An 18,481-nucleotide genomic window follows, 5' to 3' on the forward strand; every position below is an offset into this window, starting at 1 on the left:
GCCAGCCATATGTAAACTGCAAACAGCTATACCAAGCTACGCATGCTAATAACATGATGTAGGGGTAGTAAAGGTGACGGTAAAGTAGTTAACACCAAGTTACACGACTACAACGCTCCTTGAATACAACTCTCGAAAAAAACTTTGATGCCTGCTTGATCTAAACAATATTACCAGCTACTCGTGGATGCAAAGTGACGTCATTAAGCTGGTGAAATTTTACTGATAGATACGGGGATGCCGCACTAAAATAAGGAACGCAAAAAACATTATTACCGGGACGAAATCACTCTCAGGAAAGAAGTCCTGGCTACAGTACTACCCAAGGAGGTTGAAAAAAAATTTTTTTTCAACCTCCTGGGTACTGCCAAAGGCACTTGGTAAAACTGGCAACAGTGACTAAAAATTGCTCGAGAGCAAGTATTTTGCTTTACAATCATACCAGCCGGCATAGTCCCCACGTTATGCCATTTCAAGAAGATACATCGGCACGTCTAACAATGTAGCCCAATATAGCAATGCACTAGCACGAAAAGGGCAATTGTGTGCTGCCCTTCAACAACAACTTACACCCTTTGGGGCTTGCACCTGAAGAATAGCTGGCATGGATCTTGAAAATAAAAATTGAGGCGTTTAACGCAACAAACCCACTCTCCGAATATGAGGGACATTGTAGCGGCGGACTCCGGGTAAACTTTGACCACCTAGGGTTCTTTGACGCTCATCTGAATCTGAGCTCAGCAGCACAACGCCATAATCACCGTGCTACCGTGGTAGCTGTCATCTGTCTTGCATGTCCTTCTTTCCTAAATGCTGCACGCCCGGTACCTTAAAGTCAGGACCGACATGCTCGTATCGGCGTGACTTGATGTTCATGAAGGGAAAGTATCGGGCGCACACCACTACATAAAGGAAGCGCACGCAGGATAAACAGGCATTATTGTCTGAGAGCACCAGACCAGCCCCAAAGGGCAAAAAGAATTTTTTTTACTGTTTCTTTTTTCGGAAAGTACTGTACGGCATTCGACACTTCACATGGTGACTGACCAGCTACAAAAGCAGGCAAAGGTCAAAGAGGCAGATAGCCACGTCCATTATTTTACGTCGCGCCAGACTGAGGCTTTCACACACATCGAGCAATACACAGACCGTTCCGGGCAGTGCACTCATCATGCCACCTGGGTGGATGCAGCTCAATTGCAAATGACAAGCAATATATATATATAACACATGCTGCATGCAGTCCAGTGTCATTCTACAATGACATTTTATTCGAATACTGCTAGAGCAAGCAGACAACATTGTACACATGCTCACTTGAGTTAAAAACATAATGCGAGTTCACTTTTGAAAGAAACGACGGAGTGCCATGCACTGATCATAACGTCACTCATTGATATCCCTTCAAGCACTGCAAATGTCAGTCATAATCACCCTTTTCTAGGGGTGTGCGAATATGGGAATAATCATCGAAACTGCTTGTTTTCTCCTAATGCTTCCATTGAACGTTTAATAAACAACACTTCATAACTTGCAGTGTAATGACAGAAACATTGCAAATGTTGGAAGTTAACTAGGATGTGAATATAGATGATGAGAGCGGCTATTCATCATTCGAAAAGTATTTAAAAGGAACCCGTATTCAATTTGAGTCATATTTGAATCGGTCTCAACAATTACTTATTCACACACACCCACACTTTTTCTTTTCTTTTTTAATTATCTGTGCCAGTGAGTATACACTGTCAGGCAGGACTACTGCTGATTAATGCTACTTCTTTTTTAATTTTTTAATTTTATTTCTGAAGAACTTCTGCGACTTGCAAGCCATCACTCTGTGAGGCCAGAGTCTCGTTATATGCTCCCAGAATCTCGTGTGCTGCTGAGCTCATCACGGTACAAAAATGGCATAGATGCAGCTAGATTCGTTACTTCTCGTGTATCGATGAGGAATTTCAAATGGAATATTTCCGCCATTTATTTTTTTAACCTAATAACCGACTTTTTATCTGACAGCGAAATGCAGATCCAGTTTGAAAATTAAAGGCCAATCGGAAAGAAATTTCACTTTAAGTAAACGGCTCTAAATTAGAAGTTTATACTACTGAAGCAATCCTGGCAATGCTGCAGAGCTAGTAATTTTAAAGCTTTCATAAAAGCTGCCTTTAAATAGCAGCTAGTGCTGTTTTAATCTTCTGGTGTATAAGCACTCTAGTGTGAAAGCGGCCTTTAAGTACCACCTGGTGGTTAGCGAATATGACAAATCCCAGCACGTCGCCTCCGAGATTTGAAAGCAAGCCGCGAGCACCCGCGAGCGCCGCCGATCTCGGAGGTCACGCCATGTAGCCACGCTATTTCTCAACGTTCTGGGTCATGCGTCACTTCCGGTAGGCGGTAATAACGGCGTGTCTTCTTTTTTTTCAGTTTTGCTATCAAAAAGTTTATTTTTGCGAGCCTTTAGAAACCAAGCCACTCGTATTTCAAACGTAAACTTTTGCACGGAGGTTAATCCATACTATGCACTTTCTGAAACTAGGCTTTCTCTCAGTTCAAAGTTCCATTGCAGTTATAATCTTTAAACACTTCACGCACGAGACTAGAATAAACTAACTTAGCGTAGCTCTCTCCTTCGAGCGCACACGTTCCCGAAACTACAGCCAACTTACGGGTCCCTGCTCGCCGAGGTGCCATCTGGCGGGCGCCTCGCAGGGCGGCATCTCGCACGGCTCCTTGTCCTGCGGCCGCGGTGTCGGGTGGCAGAAGCTCGGCGCCACAACGCGGTCTCCGTGGTGGCACCACAGAGGGCGCTGCCGGTGGCCCGAGCCGCACGTCACAGAACACTGCGACGACGACGACGTCCACGAAGGCGATGCACGCGAATGGGGCCTCATCAAAACGTGCGGCGCGCAAGCGCTAACCGAGGGGTGTGTTCCAATTCTGGCCGGCATCTTAGACAGTCTACTTTGACTGCTAAAAAAGACAACTTCGACCCTAAATAATGGAAGGCATTTGGGAAAAACGTCTCTACGACTTGACGCCACATCGCGTCGACAAGGAAAAGCTAATAAAAGCAGGTACTATAGCTGTATTTAATAACTTTGCATGTGCGAACCATGATATGCACAACGTAGCTTACATTAGGCGCATCGTCACCATAATCATCATCATGATTAGGCACATAAGAAAGTTCAACTAGGTTTTGTTGTACGCAGGAGACCTTCCCGTCGAATTTTCAAGCATTCTGCTGGGCCGCCATCTTGTTTCTACAGCAAAGTAGCTTGCGTCGTTTTTGAGTTCAATGCTGCCTTTCCCAAGTATTTTTTTTTTTTTTGCCGGAATCGCCAGAATTCGAACTAGGCTTAGGATGGCCGCTGTTTGCTAAGCTGTCTACGGCGAGTATTGAAACACAGCCCCAGTACCTAAATACGTATCATACAGAAGCATCGAAGTGCCACCATTTTGGACTGTTCTTGTGAGAGATTTCTAACCGCAACAACTAGTGCAGGGTACTACTGGTGATTTACGTATGCATGGAAATAGTTGTGCACAAGTTTTCAATGTATCCCACTTCACAACCATCTTAACGTTGTTGTGTACTAAATTTGTTTCTATAACAGCCAAAGATGGCAGCACCCATTGACCGAACGTACAGTCGCCTTGAGTCGTGCAATTGTCGTCCTTACCTTCGGAGTATTATGAGCTTATCGTAAAATGCCTGGTTTTCCGGATTTGTTTGCGATCGTCGTAATGGCACAAAGACGTTAAATATATATACTTGTGGTCAGGTCTGGGAAAAACCAACAGCAAGAGAAGACAGATGCACCGGCGAAATGATTTTTTAAATGCCTGAATTACGCACCCTAATTATTCAGACAGACCCCACCACAGCACGACCGCCTACTCCTTAGATCAATGTACAAAGGAGAGCAAAGTTTTAGACGTCGTACAGTGTGTTGCTCCATTTTACTGACACAATACGTGCACGCGCTGTAGATATGTTACATTATGTAAAGTATAAATGAGAATGCAGCAAGGCACTGTCAAACGAAAAGTGCTTTTTACATAGCACCGCATCTTGTCATTTAGCTTTCTCAGAAGAGCATTCATAGCTCCTACAAGTTTAAACAAAAAACATTCCCTGTCTATGTCGACCCTACCATAAAATTAATCGCCAAGAGAACACCCAATTCACATGCTACAGGCGACAACCGTGCAGCTAAAATGCAAACAAATTTGACAGGCCCGACAGGCTCTGGCAACTCTGTACATCGAGTTCATGCTACTCGCTACAGGCATAGTCATGCACACAACGGCTTACAAATACAGGGCACATCAAAAAATGCAAGCACAGAGCAATGCAATTTATACGGATCCCATGCACTGTGGTAACCAATGCAAGTGGTAACCAATAAGCCTGTCCGCTAACGCCACCCCTCTCTTTCTTCTCTACTCCTCAGTCGCACTCTCCTCACCACAGTCCCACAAGCACACCACCTCTAAACCCACACAAAAGCTTAGTATTACTAACCTCCATAGTAACACAGTCCAAAGACTGAACATAGCCTAAAAACCCACCCAACTTCACAAAGAAAACTTAGCTTTGAAGAAATTATCAAAAGTGGTCGAAAACAGGTCACCAGAGAAAACATTTTCTGGAAAAGTGGTAAGTACAACCTGTGGACTGCATCATCAAATGGGGACATGCATTACTCATTTCCTATCTTTAAATCATGATCCATTTCTTCCTCCCGTCTTCCTCTACCCGGTAGGCCTTCATTCTATTCAACAAAAATCACACGACCAGAAATACGGAGAAGTGCGTCTTTCAGAATAGTACATGGTATTGGTATATCGAATATGATTATATGAAATATTGTATATGGAATATGATTGTGCCATTGTTTGCTCTTAACACCCCGCTTTGATTTCCCTTTTTTATGCGCTGCTTTTTCTACATCCTGCACCCACTGACAAGTGTGAAATTAATCTAAACTGCATTTTATTACTCCCGAATATTCAAACAATTCCTCCCCAGCTATCGAAATAATCCTTAAAAACTTAACTGAAGGGCAACACTACCAGATTCCGAATCCTTTTCGAAGCGTGATAGTATCCACGTCAAAATCCACTTTAACTTCCTACAACCGACTGCAGTTCCTCATTACTGCTATTAACCGTTAGGACCGGAGCGTGGTCATGTTGGTTTTGCACCCTCTGGCAAAAGGCGCGACAGCGATGATACCACACAGACAGGCCGAGTTTTTCAAATCGTTACAGATGCACACGACACAGCTCACAACAGAGAAGAAGGTTTAATTAGAGGAAAAGCGGAGAGGTTGGCCGGAGGAGCGTGTGTCTGGCCTGCTACTCCACGCTGGAGTAAAGGGGACTAACAAGAAATGCTGCTGCCACCACAGAGCTGTTCTTTGTGATCCCAACTGTGCTTGCATTTTGTGGTCTTACACCGAGTCATGCGAGCCTGCACGTCGGGAGTGAATAAACTGCTCACCTCTGTCCAGTGTCCAAGCTCCCATCGCGGGCAGTCCCCCTGGTTGCAGGGCCGCTTGACGGCGCGGGCCGAGAGATCGCACTGCGAGTCCGGGTGACGCTCTTGGTTCTCATTGACGCAGACAGCGGAGCGAGCCTGCTCTCCCCCACCGCACGTCTTGCTGCACTAAAGGGGGGAGGGGAGGAAGAAAGTAAATCAGTTGTTGCATTGGTAATGTTTAAAAGATATGGTGGCCGCGATGTTTTTTCGACTTCGGGATCACTTTCGGCGCATGCCGTCGGCAAAAGCATAGCCTTCGAGATTCGTTTTTGTTACTGAGAGGCAAGCATCGCTGAGGTAGGAATTTAAGCCCCACCTATTTAAATCAGCAATGAAAAAGAAGGAGGAGGAGAGAAAGAAGGAAGCGCTGTGAGGTCATGCAAGTGAGTCCAATTTGCTACCCTACACAGGAGGAAGGAGGTTAAGGCATGAAAAGAAAGAAAGGAGGGAGTGAGGGACTAGCAGTGCCCACAATTGAAATCGTTGTCTACTTGCGAGCCACAGGTAGTCAGATGAATTTGGTAAAGTAAGTATATGTTGTGCCTGAGCTCACTAGATGCAGCATATTGCAAACTTGTTTACAGCAGATACACACGACACGAATGGCAGTGAAAGAGACAGACACTCCGCTGGACTAGCAACTGAACTCGTAGCTGTACAGTTACTAGCCTAGCAGTCATATCCATACGTCATATGCCTTTTTCGTTACCCATGTACTTGATTCTCGGTGAAATTCACTTGGCAATAACGAAGTGTTCCACCACACTGATCAGTGAGCGGGTACTACATCCTTAATCTCGATCCACGTAGGTTCCGCTAAGTAAGTGGAAAATATACCACAAAATGTTGCACTTGCAAAATTGGACCTAAGCAACAAGATGGTAAGTCGGGCCAGTTGGTTGATCTTCGTAATGAACAGATCTCAAAGTACGCCAGCACACAGTCAGGCTTTTCCCATCCCTTTCCGTGTGTGTGCCAGTGCGCTTCAGAGAGGTGTTCATTATGAACCTAAGCGGAACCCATTATGAACCTAAGCGTAGTAACGTACGGGCTGCCAGTCTCCGTAGTCCCATCGGAAGTTTCGGCACGGCTCGCCGCACTTCTCGACCTCCGGCGGCTTGGGCTCGCGTGCCTCGCACCGGCTGTCGGGCACCACGGACTCCTGGCCGCCATCGGAGCGCTGCACGCACTGCACGCTGCGGGTGCGAACGCCGTTGCCGCACCGCGCTGAGCAGTCGGACGGCTCGCCCACAGCGCCACCTGGCGGAGGAGTCGAGGACGAGGAGGGCATAATCAGGACGACACACATTGGGTTATAGTTGGAAAACAATCCCCGCCTCGACCAGCACCACTCGACACAAACACTTTTGATGTAGCGCGAAACGTAACACGGACACAAGAAGGCACATAAAACATTTTTATGCGCCTTCCTGTCTCATGTTACATTTGGCGCTGCATAATAAGTGTTCCTGATGACTCACGAACAAACCCCCATCGCTCCCTTGTTGACTTCCATTTCCCAAGACAAAGACATGAAAAAAGAACCATGGGATATGCGCCGAAGTAACAAAGTTTATTAGCAAGCACTTTATACACGACACGAGCATGGTACAAGATTCGGGGAGGTAACTGAATAAAAATATTAACAGGTTATGGGGTTTCTCGTCCTGAAAGTTCAAAGTGTGTTCTGAAGTAGTCAACGCGGTGATGTGGGCTAGTTGGTTACTGGAGTTTGCGTTCATGTTTTCAGAGCGGACTTAATACACATGCGCGGAGAGAAACAAGTAGATTGCACTAGCGCTAGGTTGTAAAGGACGCCGTACGGTGCAGAGCTCCATATATTAAATTTGAGCACGCGGTGTTCTTAACGCCTGTGCACGGTATACGAGAGCTTTTGAATTCCGCCCCCATCGAAATGCGGCCGCTGGGATCGAGATTCGAACCCGAGACCTCGTGCTTAGAAGCACAGCGCTACAACCACTGAACTACAGCGGCGGTCAAGAAACAAAATGGTAAAGCAGTCCGTTCTAATCAAATATTCTTTATGAGTGTACAGTTCACAGCAGTAAAAAGCATCCGAGCCTTGTGCTAATCCACGGTAGTCATGAAATGATCACTGCGACGCTTGATCCGAACTTTATACGTAATTGTATATTTTGCAGTAAACTGGTGATGGAATTTAGTAACTTCTTGATTAGTCTATCAGCATCTCGTGACAGATCTGTACTACACAAAGCTGGGTGGATGATTCGGTTTGCCTTGAACAATCCCCATAGAGTGCCTGTAAGTGATAGCGGCAGCTCTTACGTGGGATGTCAGCTTTCGACGGGTCCTTACATGCTTGTAGCCGAAAACATAATACACACATATATCTATATAAAGCCAAAATAAAAAGACAAGAAGGCACCACGTGAGTTCTGCGAAGCCTCCCTTACAGCCTGCGACATCACCGAGCGAGCTATTGCTGTTTTGGCGGCCGCTTAAAGTGTCCGCTCTGAATGACCTTCTGCAATACCTCTTTCTGTTCGAAACTCCCATTTCATGCGTTTTTTTTACACGCATAATGAGTTTCTCTCATGTTTAGGAAATAACATGCTGTGAGTATGCAAGAGAAATGAAATGAATAAATAAACGAGTAGCGCCGTGCTTTGTTCACCGTACTATACTCACCAGAGGGTGCAGTGCAGGTTGCAGGCCTCCGCCATCGTCTGCGGCTTGGTGCTCGGCTCGCAGTGGATGTCGTCCACGACGCTCGAGTCCGGCCGACGCTTGCACTCGGCACGACGGTGGCGGTGACCTGTGATCTCGAAAGAAGGGCCGCGACTGTCAGTCGAAGGAGGAGACGAACTCCTCAGAAGTAAGACGAGTTTGAAGAGCCCAACTATAAGGACACGGGACAAAGTGAAACAGATAAGGATGACATCCTTGTCTGTCTCCCTTTATTTGGTGTTTTCAGTTCAAATGAACCATCAAGAGCATTAACTAGGATCCGTTCTGCCTTTCTATCGAATTCGCAAAAAGCCACAAATTGGCATCGTAAGCACTAAAGAACAAAAGGGAGAAAGAGAGAGAGAAAGAAGGAAAGACAAGGAGGTTAGCCAGTGTGAATACCGGCTTGCTACCCTGTATTGGGGAAAGGGGCAAAGGGAATAAAAGGTGATAGAAGAAAAACAAAAAAAAAACATTGAAGTAAGAAAATTTGCGCAATAACGCGACCCTACACGCTACAACGTTCAAAGCCGGTCGCACAATTCACAAGCCCTTAAAAACTTCAGCAGAGCCCTTAAGGCCTTGAGTGCCGAAGTCCGTCTAGACCAGTGTCCTAAAACTTTTTCTTCTGTGAGGGGGCGATTGTCCAGTTTTTCAAGCGCAGTCACGAGCACTTTTCTTGCCACATTGTAGCGGGGACAGTCACAGAGTAGGTGCTTGATTGTCTCCTCGCGGCCACAGTTGTCGCTAGCAGGGCTGTCAGCCATTCCAATGCGGAAGGAATAGGCGTTCGTGAATGACACGCCGAGCCACACGCGGCACAGAAGTGTTGCTTCCGCTCGTGGTAACCCTGGTGGAAGACGGAGCCCTGGCGACTCTTAACGGGATAAGTATTCGTTCTATATCTGACTCGTGTATTTTCGAGTACTCGGTCACCCTAATGGAGTACCGTACTTTCTGGTGTATAAGACGCGTTTTTTTTTCTGAATTTTTCGTCGGCGCGTCTTATAGAACGGTGCGACTTATGTACGTTTTTTTCCCCCCCGAAAAATTGCCTTCAAAATCGGATTCGATGTTATGGCCACGCGAAGCGCGCTGGTTGACTTAATTGCTGCGGTTTCTGTGCGCGCTATCGAGGTGGCGGGTACGTGCTTCTCGTGATCGAGTTCCCGAGCGCCGTGCGAGAAGGGCGGAGCAGCAACGCAAGCGGCGGCAGGCCGACCGCGAGTCGGCCGACCCCGAATTCGTCGCATCTGCAGATCGCTGTCAAGATACGGCGCGCGCCGCTGCGCAAACTACGCAGTTGCTACTAGAGTGCCAACCGCATCCCCCCTCCCTCCCGCGCTGCCTTTCCGCTTTCCTCCTTTGTGCGCGATTCGGCTCACCCTTGGACGTTTTCACTCGCACATAACAGCGTATGGTGCGCGGGGACGATGTTATCGCCCTTTATCGTACTTGGACTTTATACGGAACATCGCAGCAACCACGACAGCAGAAATGCGCCTGGAGCGGAAATATATGGCACCCAGACGCTTGCGCGTGACCCGCGTTCACGGAAAGAAACGTCACGATTTTTTTTAAATCGCTTATCGAACGAAGAGGTGCGTCTTATACACCGGTGCGGCTTATATACGTTTTTTTTTTTTTTTTTCGGAAAGCTGCCGGTTGGAGGGGGGTGCGTCTTATACAAAGGTGCGAGTTATAGACCGGAAAATACAGTAGTTGGAGACTTTAGGAACACAAGCAGAGAGAACTTACTCTCTGTGGTAGTACCGGAACTCTATAAAAGGAGTCAAACGCGGAATAAACCAATTATTCCCCCAAAAGGTAGTTGCCACAACTCTACTGTCTCGTTTGAGTGAACGAACACGATGGACGTGCGGCTTTGCACCTGGAATGATGTTTCGTAGGGACCCATATCATTTTCCATTCTTTTCGCAGATCGTCTATCACTAAGACGATGCCGGCGCGCCGCCGTTATCGCCGGGAACGCCGACCTCGCGCGACGGATGATAATGAAAGAAGAAGAATATGCCTGAATCGTTATAAAATATGGCCACGGTTATGTGTGCGACATTGCAGAAGTGGGAGAGAATATGTGAGCACATAAGTCTTACAGACGCGCATATTGCGAAGTGGCTAACTAAATCTTTTATTTATACTATATGCCTTTGATCAAAAAACGCGGGTGTTTTGTAAACATCGCTATCAGTATCGTAAAAGTTCCTTCATGAAGCTGGACAGAGCTCATCATACATCATCGACGTTGGGCCAAAGCCACATTTTTGCCGGCATGCCAAATTTTTTTGCGGAACGACGTAAAACAAGAGCGAAGCCACAACTTAAGCACCGGAATATCGAAGAAACCTTTGGGTACCATGTCTGCGCTACGGGGAATTCTTAAAATAAATTCCGCAGTGTCACGTGTGTCCACAATATTATGAGGAAAGCCGTAGCGGGGGACTCCGGATTGATTTTTGGCAACCTGGGGTTCTTTAACGTGCGCCCAATGCGCGGTACGCGAGCGCTTTCGCATTCTGCCCCCATCATAATCGGTCGATCCTTCAAGCAGCGTTAAGCGTTGCGATTCGCTGGCTAGACGAATAAGATAGCCGTTTTTAGTTTATCCTTACAAGTTACAACTCTACCACGCCAACAGTCTTCGACATCGGCCGGCTTCACGCTCAGCGAAAAGGCATCGTGCGTGCACCTGGCTCGGCTTAGCTAGCACGTGCAAGGCTGGAAGGTCGCGTAGACGGCAGCGGCGACGGTATCGCTATTGGCTAAAACTCTCTAAATATTTTCTTCTTTCTGGAGAAGAAGATATTTAGAGAGTTTTAGCGGATAGCGATACCATCCTCGCTGCCGTCTTCGCGACCTTACGCACGCATCAGGCTTCCCAACGGACTCCGTCGCTTTTAATAATAAACCTTTTGAGCAACGTCAACGAACTCCTGTCGACGCTGGTGGACTCGCGCCAAATTGCAGCAGCACGTCGTTGCGGCTTTTTTTTATTTTTCCTGCCGACCATCCAACGCACCATGCTCGTCCACTTCACACATCACACCAGCCATAAGTATGTTGATAATAGAAAACAGCCAATCGAACTTCTTGTGGAAATCGTGTTTTTGAGCGCTTCGAAAGAAAACTTGCTTTTCCGTTTAGCGATCTCACCTTGGCAGTGCGAGCTGCACTCGCTCCAGTGAGGGCTGAGCTCCCAGTAGTAGCGACGTTCGTCACGAATCGACATGGTGTACTGGAACCTGATGTCGGGAGACTCCACTTTGCCGACAGTGAGAACCTGGTCGGAAGAATTAGACACGGCTTGCACAAACTATGCAAAGATCGTGTTTACGAGCTCGAACAAAGTGATAATCGGTTCATTAAAAAGTTCAGAAATAGTTCGCGCAAACGCCCACGTTTCCGACACAATGCGTAAAGCCCGTTTCACATGGTGCGATTTTGTCTGCGAATTCGCACGCTGCGGAAAATAGACCGCCGGACCCTTCGTGCGTGCGTTTTTTCGATGTTCAGCGTGCTGAAATTCTCTGCTAAAAACGCAGATGCGGCGGCAGCCACGGTAGCGGTGGAAACAGACGACCAATGGGAGGCGGCTCGCTCATACGTCATCGCCAGTCAGAATGCTTAACGAGTATGCGAAAAACGCAGCTGCCGTAGATCCATGTGATACGGGATTGCGAATTTCGCATCTGCGGAAATCGTAGCTGCGAAAAACACACTGCAAAATCGCATCATGTGAAACGGGCTTGAGCGTTTCGCCGAAATCTCACACCCGGAATTGAGCGCCAGAAGCTACCTGAAAGGTTATAACGCAATTACTGTTCGAGTAAAAGCCTAGCATTATAGACCACCACTTGTTCATAAACAAGCAACATAGTAGAGGTAAATGTTGTTGTTGTTGCCTCAAAACATGGCTCGTACCCACGAGGAGAGGTAAATATTTGCAGACGACTACATGAAAACTTTTTCGTTGCTGTCAGCCGCTTCAAGCGACAACCTTAACATATCTTACTTTAGAAAATATATTCGCGTTAAATTTAATTAATTAAATTCTGGACTTTTACGCGGAAAAACCACGATCTGATTGCAGGGCACACCGTAGTAGGGGACTCCGGGTTAATTTTGGCCACCTGGGGTTCTTTAACGTGCACCGAAGTCCAAGTACACACGCGTTTTTTTTTTTTTTTTTTCCTCGAAACAATCCTGATTCAGGTTTTCGGCTGCTCTAAAAATAATAAAAAACACACACAATGCAGTCCTTCACCAGTAAACCATTTACAAAACCCGAGAACGCGCTATATAAATCTACGACGCCGCAGAAAACTGATCCGTGAACTTCAGGGCGGCATCAACCCCGTTTTCCTCTCATGCGTATTTTTCTGGCTCACCAAACCTTCCCTCACTGTAAGAGCGGTGGTCTTGCTATCACACAATCGCAAATCACCGATGCAATTTACCCGAGTAATCCAACCTATAGTCAGTTTTCAAGCACAAGTGCTGCCGCATTGCGGGGACACACCCCGCCACCCAGCGGCATGCACCCAACTCAACGCGGGCAAAGCCGCCAAAAAAGCGCGTACCATGAGGTGCAGCTCTTTTCCGAGCGGCTTGGTGGCGTTGATGCGCTCGACGGAGGCATTGGAGCCGCTGTACTCGATGACGGTGCCGCCGTAGCGGAGGGTCTTGCGGAACATGCTCACCGTGTAGTTGCCGTTCAGCAGGAACTCGTCCTCGGCACTCTTCAACGCTGCGAGATGGCGACGCGGAGACGTTGAAGTGAAAAGAGAGAGAGAGAGGGAGAAAAGCATGAGACATCTTGCGCTATAGCGAGAGAGCACTACGATTGTACCGTGCACTTGCTGCTGCCGCAGAATGTTGAGATGAGGAGTGGTTCGCGTCTCACGTGGAGAGGATACATTACGCCTTAAGACAATGTTTTATTGTCTATAATGTTTGTTTGTTTTTTGCCTTGTACTAAATCATCATCATTTATTGACCTTTAAAGGCCCCTGTTGGGTTATTACATAAGGGGGGAACTTGGTGCGTTCTTATTGTTTTGTCTTGGTTCTTGCTCAGCAAGCATATAGCGGTCTTACGAACCTCTCCCAAACAACGCACCCCTAGAAAGCCGGACGCCTGGCCGGGGGAGTGCTTGTACCCATCTTATTAACCGGTGGGTGTCCGGCGGCGGAGATCGAACCACACACAGTGCTGCCACTGACGAACTGAGATTTGGAGCAATTTTTGGAGCAGCAAAATCTTAATTTTGGAGTAGTTTGGAGCATCTAGATACAGATTTCGGAGCACTTTGGAGCTAATACATGCCAGATGCTGGACACGTCCTAAGCTATTTCAAGCACCTAAAATTGACAAGCGTTATTCCAGAAAGTATTTATTGCTGTAAAACAATGTTGCTCTGTCTCTAAATACACGAGTTTCCATTTAATTTAAATGAAAACAACAAACATTTTCACACAGTGTGCTGTAATTAGTTTATTTCAAGTTTAGTGAAGCCGCTCAGATGTTGCCTTTTACATCGTATTATTTTTTCATTGACAGCTGCCACTTTGTTATGTTTTCAGCAAGGTTCTAGCATCAGTCAGAAACACCTGGCCAGACAATGTCATCAATGTTTTTCTGAGCCAGTGAGCCAGACCAGCCTTGATGAGCACCTCGTGCTAATGCTCAGTCATTGCTTCAGACGACAGCAGGTACTTTTCAACCGTCTGTTTTTCCTCGTAAAGCTGAAGCCTCTGTTCGGCAACTGGCCGATTCACAACTGGCGTCGACCGATTATTTCGACACCAGCAATTCAAACAAGCTCGATTATTCGGACTACTTTGAGGTACCATCACTGGCCCATAAATTTAAAGTATAAGTACGACCGAAATTTCGAACACCTTAAGGTACGCCATTCCATATAATTTGGACTCTGCCAGCACGACTGCGTACTAATTTGACGACCGAGTTGAGCGGAAATAGCAACATTTTGGCGATGATACGTCACTGGCATCGCCGCAGCATGGTGGTCGGCCATGTTGCCGACACCTGCTGGAAACCGAAACTAGCGAAGCCTAATGAATCCAGCACCGACCGCGCCCAAACCGTCGGGCAAACGAACTCCGGCAAGCCATTCGGAAGTGCATTCGGGTTGGCTCCGCGCGTCCACCGTTTATTCATTGCCGTGTTAACTAGCGACACGGTCGCGGCGACTTAAGTTGTTTAAGCGGCGCCGACTACACCCTCGATGTCTCCGCCGACGAGGACAGTGACTGTTTCCAAAAAAAAAAAAAAAAAAAAAAAACACACACAGTCATTCGGCTATGACAGCGCGGTCGACTCCTGCGCGGCGATATTGTAGCGATGCATTCCACTTATATATATAAGTGGAATGTCTATATACCACCCTTATATGCCGCCCTTATATATATGCCGCATTTATCATCCACCGTTCTCTGCCGGCTGATACCATATAACGCAGGCGGAGCGCCGCTCTTATACCACTGACGAAGCGCAAGGAGCGGCAGCGGAAAAGGCATCGCTACAAAATCGCGGTCCTGTTGTTAAAGGTTGAAGATTCGATGCATGCATTAATTGTACTGTCGTCTATTTGTGGCGACAGCATAACAATGGTAGAGATACTGACTGACCAGATTGTGGGCAAGCATACGTGCGCACAGTACCACGTTGACAAACTTTGACTTTATTTTTGGACGATCCCTTTCCGGGATGCTTTCACTTTCGCGACATTTCGCGCGACAAGCACTGGGCACGTCGACGGGTGATAGCGTTCGTGGCACACTACCAAGTATGCCGACGCTGACGCTAGCGACGCGAAATCCCGCGAAAGTGAACGTATCCCCGAAAGCGGTCAACCGAGAATAATGTCTTTTTTAGCCACTGGCGGAATAAATTCAGTTATTTCCTGGCGAATTTGGATATTTCCGGCCCCCAATTATTTGTACTTTTAGGCGATCCCCATCGAGCCCGAATTATCGGTCGCCGTTCGAGTTATGAAGCCGCTTTAGTCGTGCGCGCTATGCGCGTCTGCGAGCCGCTGCGGCCACACACGTGCAAATGCGCAGGCGCTAATTTTGGCGCAGGAGTGGGAGCACTTCACACACCTACCGCAGCCGAGCCGGGCGTCCTACTCACGCATACATAAGAAAAAGAAACGTTGAAACAGTCATGACATGATGTAAAAACAATAGCATTAAGAAAGGTAAAGAAGGTGCAATGCAATGACAGACAAAGTAATAACCAATGCACTCAAAAAAATAAAAACAATCCCTGTCTATTTTTGCCCTCCTGTTATAATCCCTATTGGGGTTGACAGTACGTATAAATAAATAAATAAATAAATAAATAAATAAATAAATAAATAAATAAATAAATAAATAAATAAATAAATAAATAAATAAATAAATAAATATGCCGCCGTGACTTTAATCACCATAAAAAATAAGACCGAAGAAAGCAATCACCTCTAATCAGACTTTGCACTGTGAGGTAATGTGAGCTTTAACAACGAGCTCTTTATTGCGCAACACTTCGGTATGTTTCCGAAGGCACGTAAGGCGACTTACGAATCAACATGGAGACGACATTTCGATGACGCTTACGGAGAACGCGTGAAAAAGATATGGCGCTTAAAAACGTTTGCACGTACATTCAGTGTCACGTACTTTGTCTAGTATTCGGGATCATTGCGTTAGCACTATCGCGGTTAAGGAGACCGTCTTCTCCCTATTTCACCAGAGAGGCGGCGCATAAGAGAACACTCTGGCTGACAGCGCACTCACCGAGGTAGTTGTCGTCCTTCTCAAACCCGAATTGGTGAATTTCTACGTAGCTGGCCCCGGCAGGAATCACTGTGACGAAGTTGTAGCCTGGAAATTGGAGAGGAAGGGCTCGTGCGTAAAATACCGATACCACGCACGCGTACTAACACACACACAAACACACACAAACACACACACACACACACACACACACACACACACACACACACACACACACACACACACACACACACACACACGCACGCACACACGCACACACACACACACGCACGCACGCACGCACACAGGCACGCACACGCTTTCAATATCCAAGATATCACGTTTAAACCTAAGGGAACCCGTAAAGCGGGCTTCTTTGCGCAACCCACGTTGTTGCGGAGAAGCCAACTATAACAAATGCACGAGACGGAGCGAGGCACACACGTGGTCTGCTTGCAAAGCTAACAGTGAGAAATGCATAGCTAAAAGCCACGCCACTGGAGTTAACAAGATGAAAAGAAAAATTCCGGACAGCTAAAAAGAAAGAAAGCCCCATCTTGTCCACATTAAAAAGTTAAATTTTGGGGTTTTGACGTGCCAGAACCCCATTGTGATTATGAGGCACACCGTAGTGGAGGACTCCGGGCTAATTTTGACGACCTGGTGTTCCTTAACGTGCACCCAGTGCACGGTAACGTCCGAGTCGCGGATGTCGTCAGCCGTCTGGTTTCCGTTATGCTCCAAATTAGGCAGTTTTAGTTTAACACAAACCCCTTGCGTTTCGTCGTTCGAACGCGAAGGTGGCGCAGAACGATGCCGGTCGTTCCTGCTCACCGAACTGGGCGAGGTTGAAGTGTCCCTTGATGGTGCGGCAGGTGGCGTTGTCACCCCCGCACACGCCACACATGTCTGTCGTGGCCGTCGAGTTCAGCTCGTGGTCGCAACCGGCAGGCTGAGGACGAGAAAAGAAAAAAAAAAAAAGAAGTTGGCAGTCACTTTAGGGTACGCTAAAGAGGATGAAGACGAAAACCTGCACGCTCACGAGACATTCATTAAATTACTGTGACATTCTCATTCGAATGCGTTGTTACTTGCTATTACTCGTTTTCTCGCACCAAAGGTCGTGGGCTCGAGTGTCTTAATTTACTCTACGTTAATTAACTGTGCGTTAATGAATTTCGCACTAATTCACACCAATGGTCGTGGGTTGCACCATCAGTGGCGGTACTGGTATCATTTTTGGTGCCATCAATTGTGGTGCCATGGAATTTGGGTGTCATAACGCCAGACGGTAAACATTTCGACCCATGCGCCATCTGAGGCTTTCTTCTTAAAGGTAGTGCGGATTTGACCCTAAGAGATCGTGTTGCTCAGCTAATCACTTTATAATAGCCGGTCTAAAAAGCGTACACCTCAGATGGGTGTCTAGGTTTCTCGTTTGAGGCGCGCGCTTGTTAAACCTGCAAGTGAGCCCAAAACTCGTAGAGAATGTAAGTCTAGCTGACGAATTACGCTGGCTAGCAGCGCGCCGTTCAAGCCCGTTCAATGAGTAGTTTTTACTAAGCGTCGCAAAGGGCGCCGCTGCTCAATAACACACAGCCGCGGGGCTATAAAGTTACGCGAGATGGTAAGACTGATTTCCTACATGCTTTTCACAAAACCGGTAACAAATGTGTCGTTGTAACGTGCGAGAACCATAGTCTTTCTAAAATGGCGTCATCAGCTCGAGGGCTGATAATTTGCGTGCACTAGTCCATGCACCTCTAACCACTTGCATCGTCACGTGAAATAGCTGATAAACGGATTCTTGTTCGTTTTTTTTTTTCTATTCCTCTCGGTGTTCCTTTTTCGTTTTTTTTTCGTTTTTTATCGTTTTTTTTTTCTTTCTAAACATGAAGCACAGAAAGATGGTCGCAGGTATCGCGCTCACCGTACTTAACTAGTGATAGATCAGAACTACCTGTCCCTTCTTGCCTGTTTATGTTTTTTTTAGAGAATTCTGTGACGCAGAATAGCTGCTAGTAGGTCTAGCCACATATATGTCCCGCTGCGCTATAAAGTTAAAGCTTTCTTCTTGTCTTACTCACTGGTAGTACCACTTGTTCAGGTGTGTCGTTACCATCCTTGAGAACAATTCCCGCTAGCTGCAGATTGATCTAAACTCATTACTCCGAACAGTTGATGTGCTCGCGCAGCATTGTGTCGAGGCTGCGACCTGTTTCGTCTAAGCTCAAAAAGGAATGCACAAGTACACAGAAGAGAATCGAGAGTGAAGGGCAGAGGAACGGATCAACCGTCGTATGTAACACTAAACGTGACCAACTGTTCGTGTCTTGCGCAGTCTTTGTTGTAGACCGCATTCCCATGTCGTGCTGCGAGTCCTACAGAGTCGTTACAGCTCGCTGCCCCCACACTACGACGT

General features: G+C 46.9%; 1 protein-coding gene across 1 annotated transcript in view; it reads right to left on the minus strand.

Moving 5' to 3' along the window:
- Nucleotides 1-18,481, minus strand: part of LOC119431596 (A disintegrin and metalloproteinase with thrombospondin motifs 9-like) — a 372,677-nt gene that overhangs the window by 40,998 nt on the left and 313,198 nt on the right. The window contains exons 15-22 of the mRNA XM_049657933.1: nt 16,894-17,011; nt 16,081-16,167; nt 12,859-13,025; nt 11,432-11,558; nt 8,216-8,345; nt 6,597-6,912; nt 5,510-5,674; nt 2,667-2,840 (exon numbers count right to left, since the gene is read on the minus strand). Coding sequence (XP_049513890.1) covers nt 2,667-2,840; nt 5,510-5,674; nt 6,597-6,912; nt 8,216-8,345; nt 11,432-11,558; nt 12,859-13,025; nt 16,081-16,167; nt 16,894-17,011 — 1,284 coding nt within the window. The remainder of the gene's footprint in view (nt 1-2,666; nt 2,841-5,509; nt 5,675-6,596; nt 6,913-8,215; nt 8,346-11,431; nt 11,559-12,858; nt 13,026-16,080; nt 16,168-16,893; nt 17,012-18,481) is intronic.

This window comes from Dermacentor silvarum, chromosome 10, assembly GCF_013339745.2.
Source record: "Dermacentor silvarum isolate Dsil-2018 chromosome 10, BIME_Dsil_1.4, whole genome shotgun sequence".
Lineage (NCBI taxonomy): Eukaryota > Metazoa > Arthropoda > Arachnida > Ixodida > Ixodidae > Dermacentor > Dermacentor silvarum.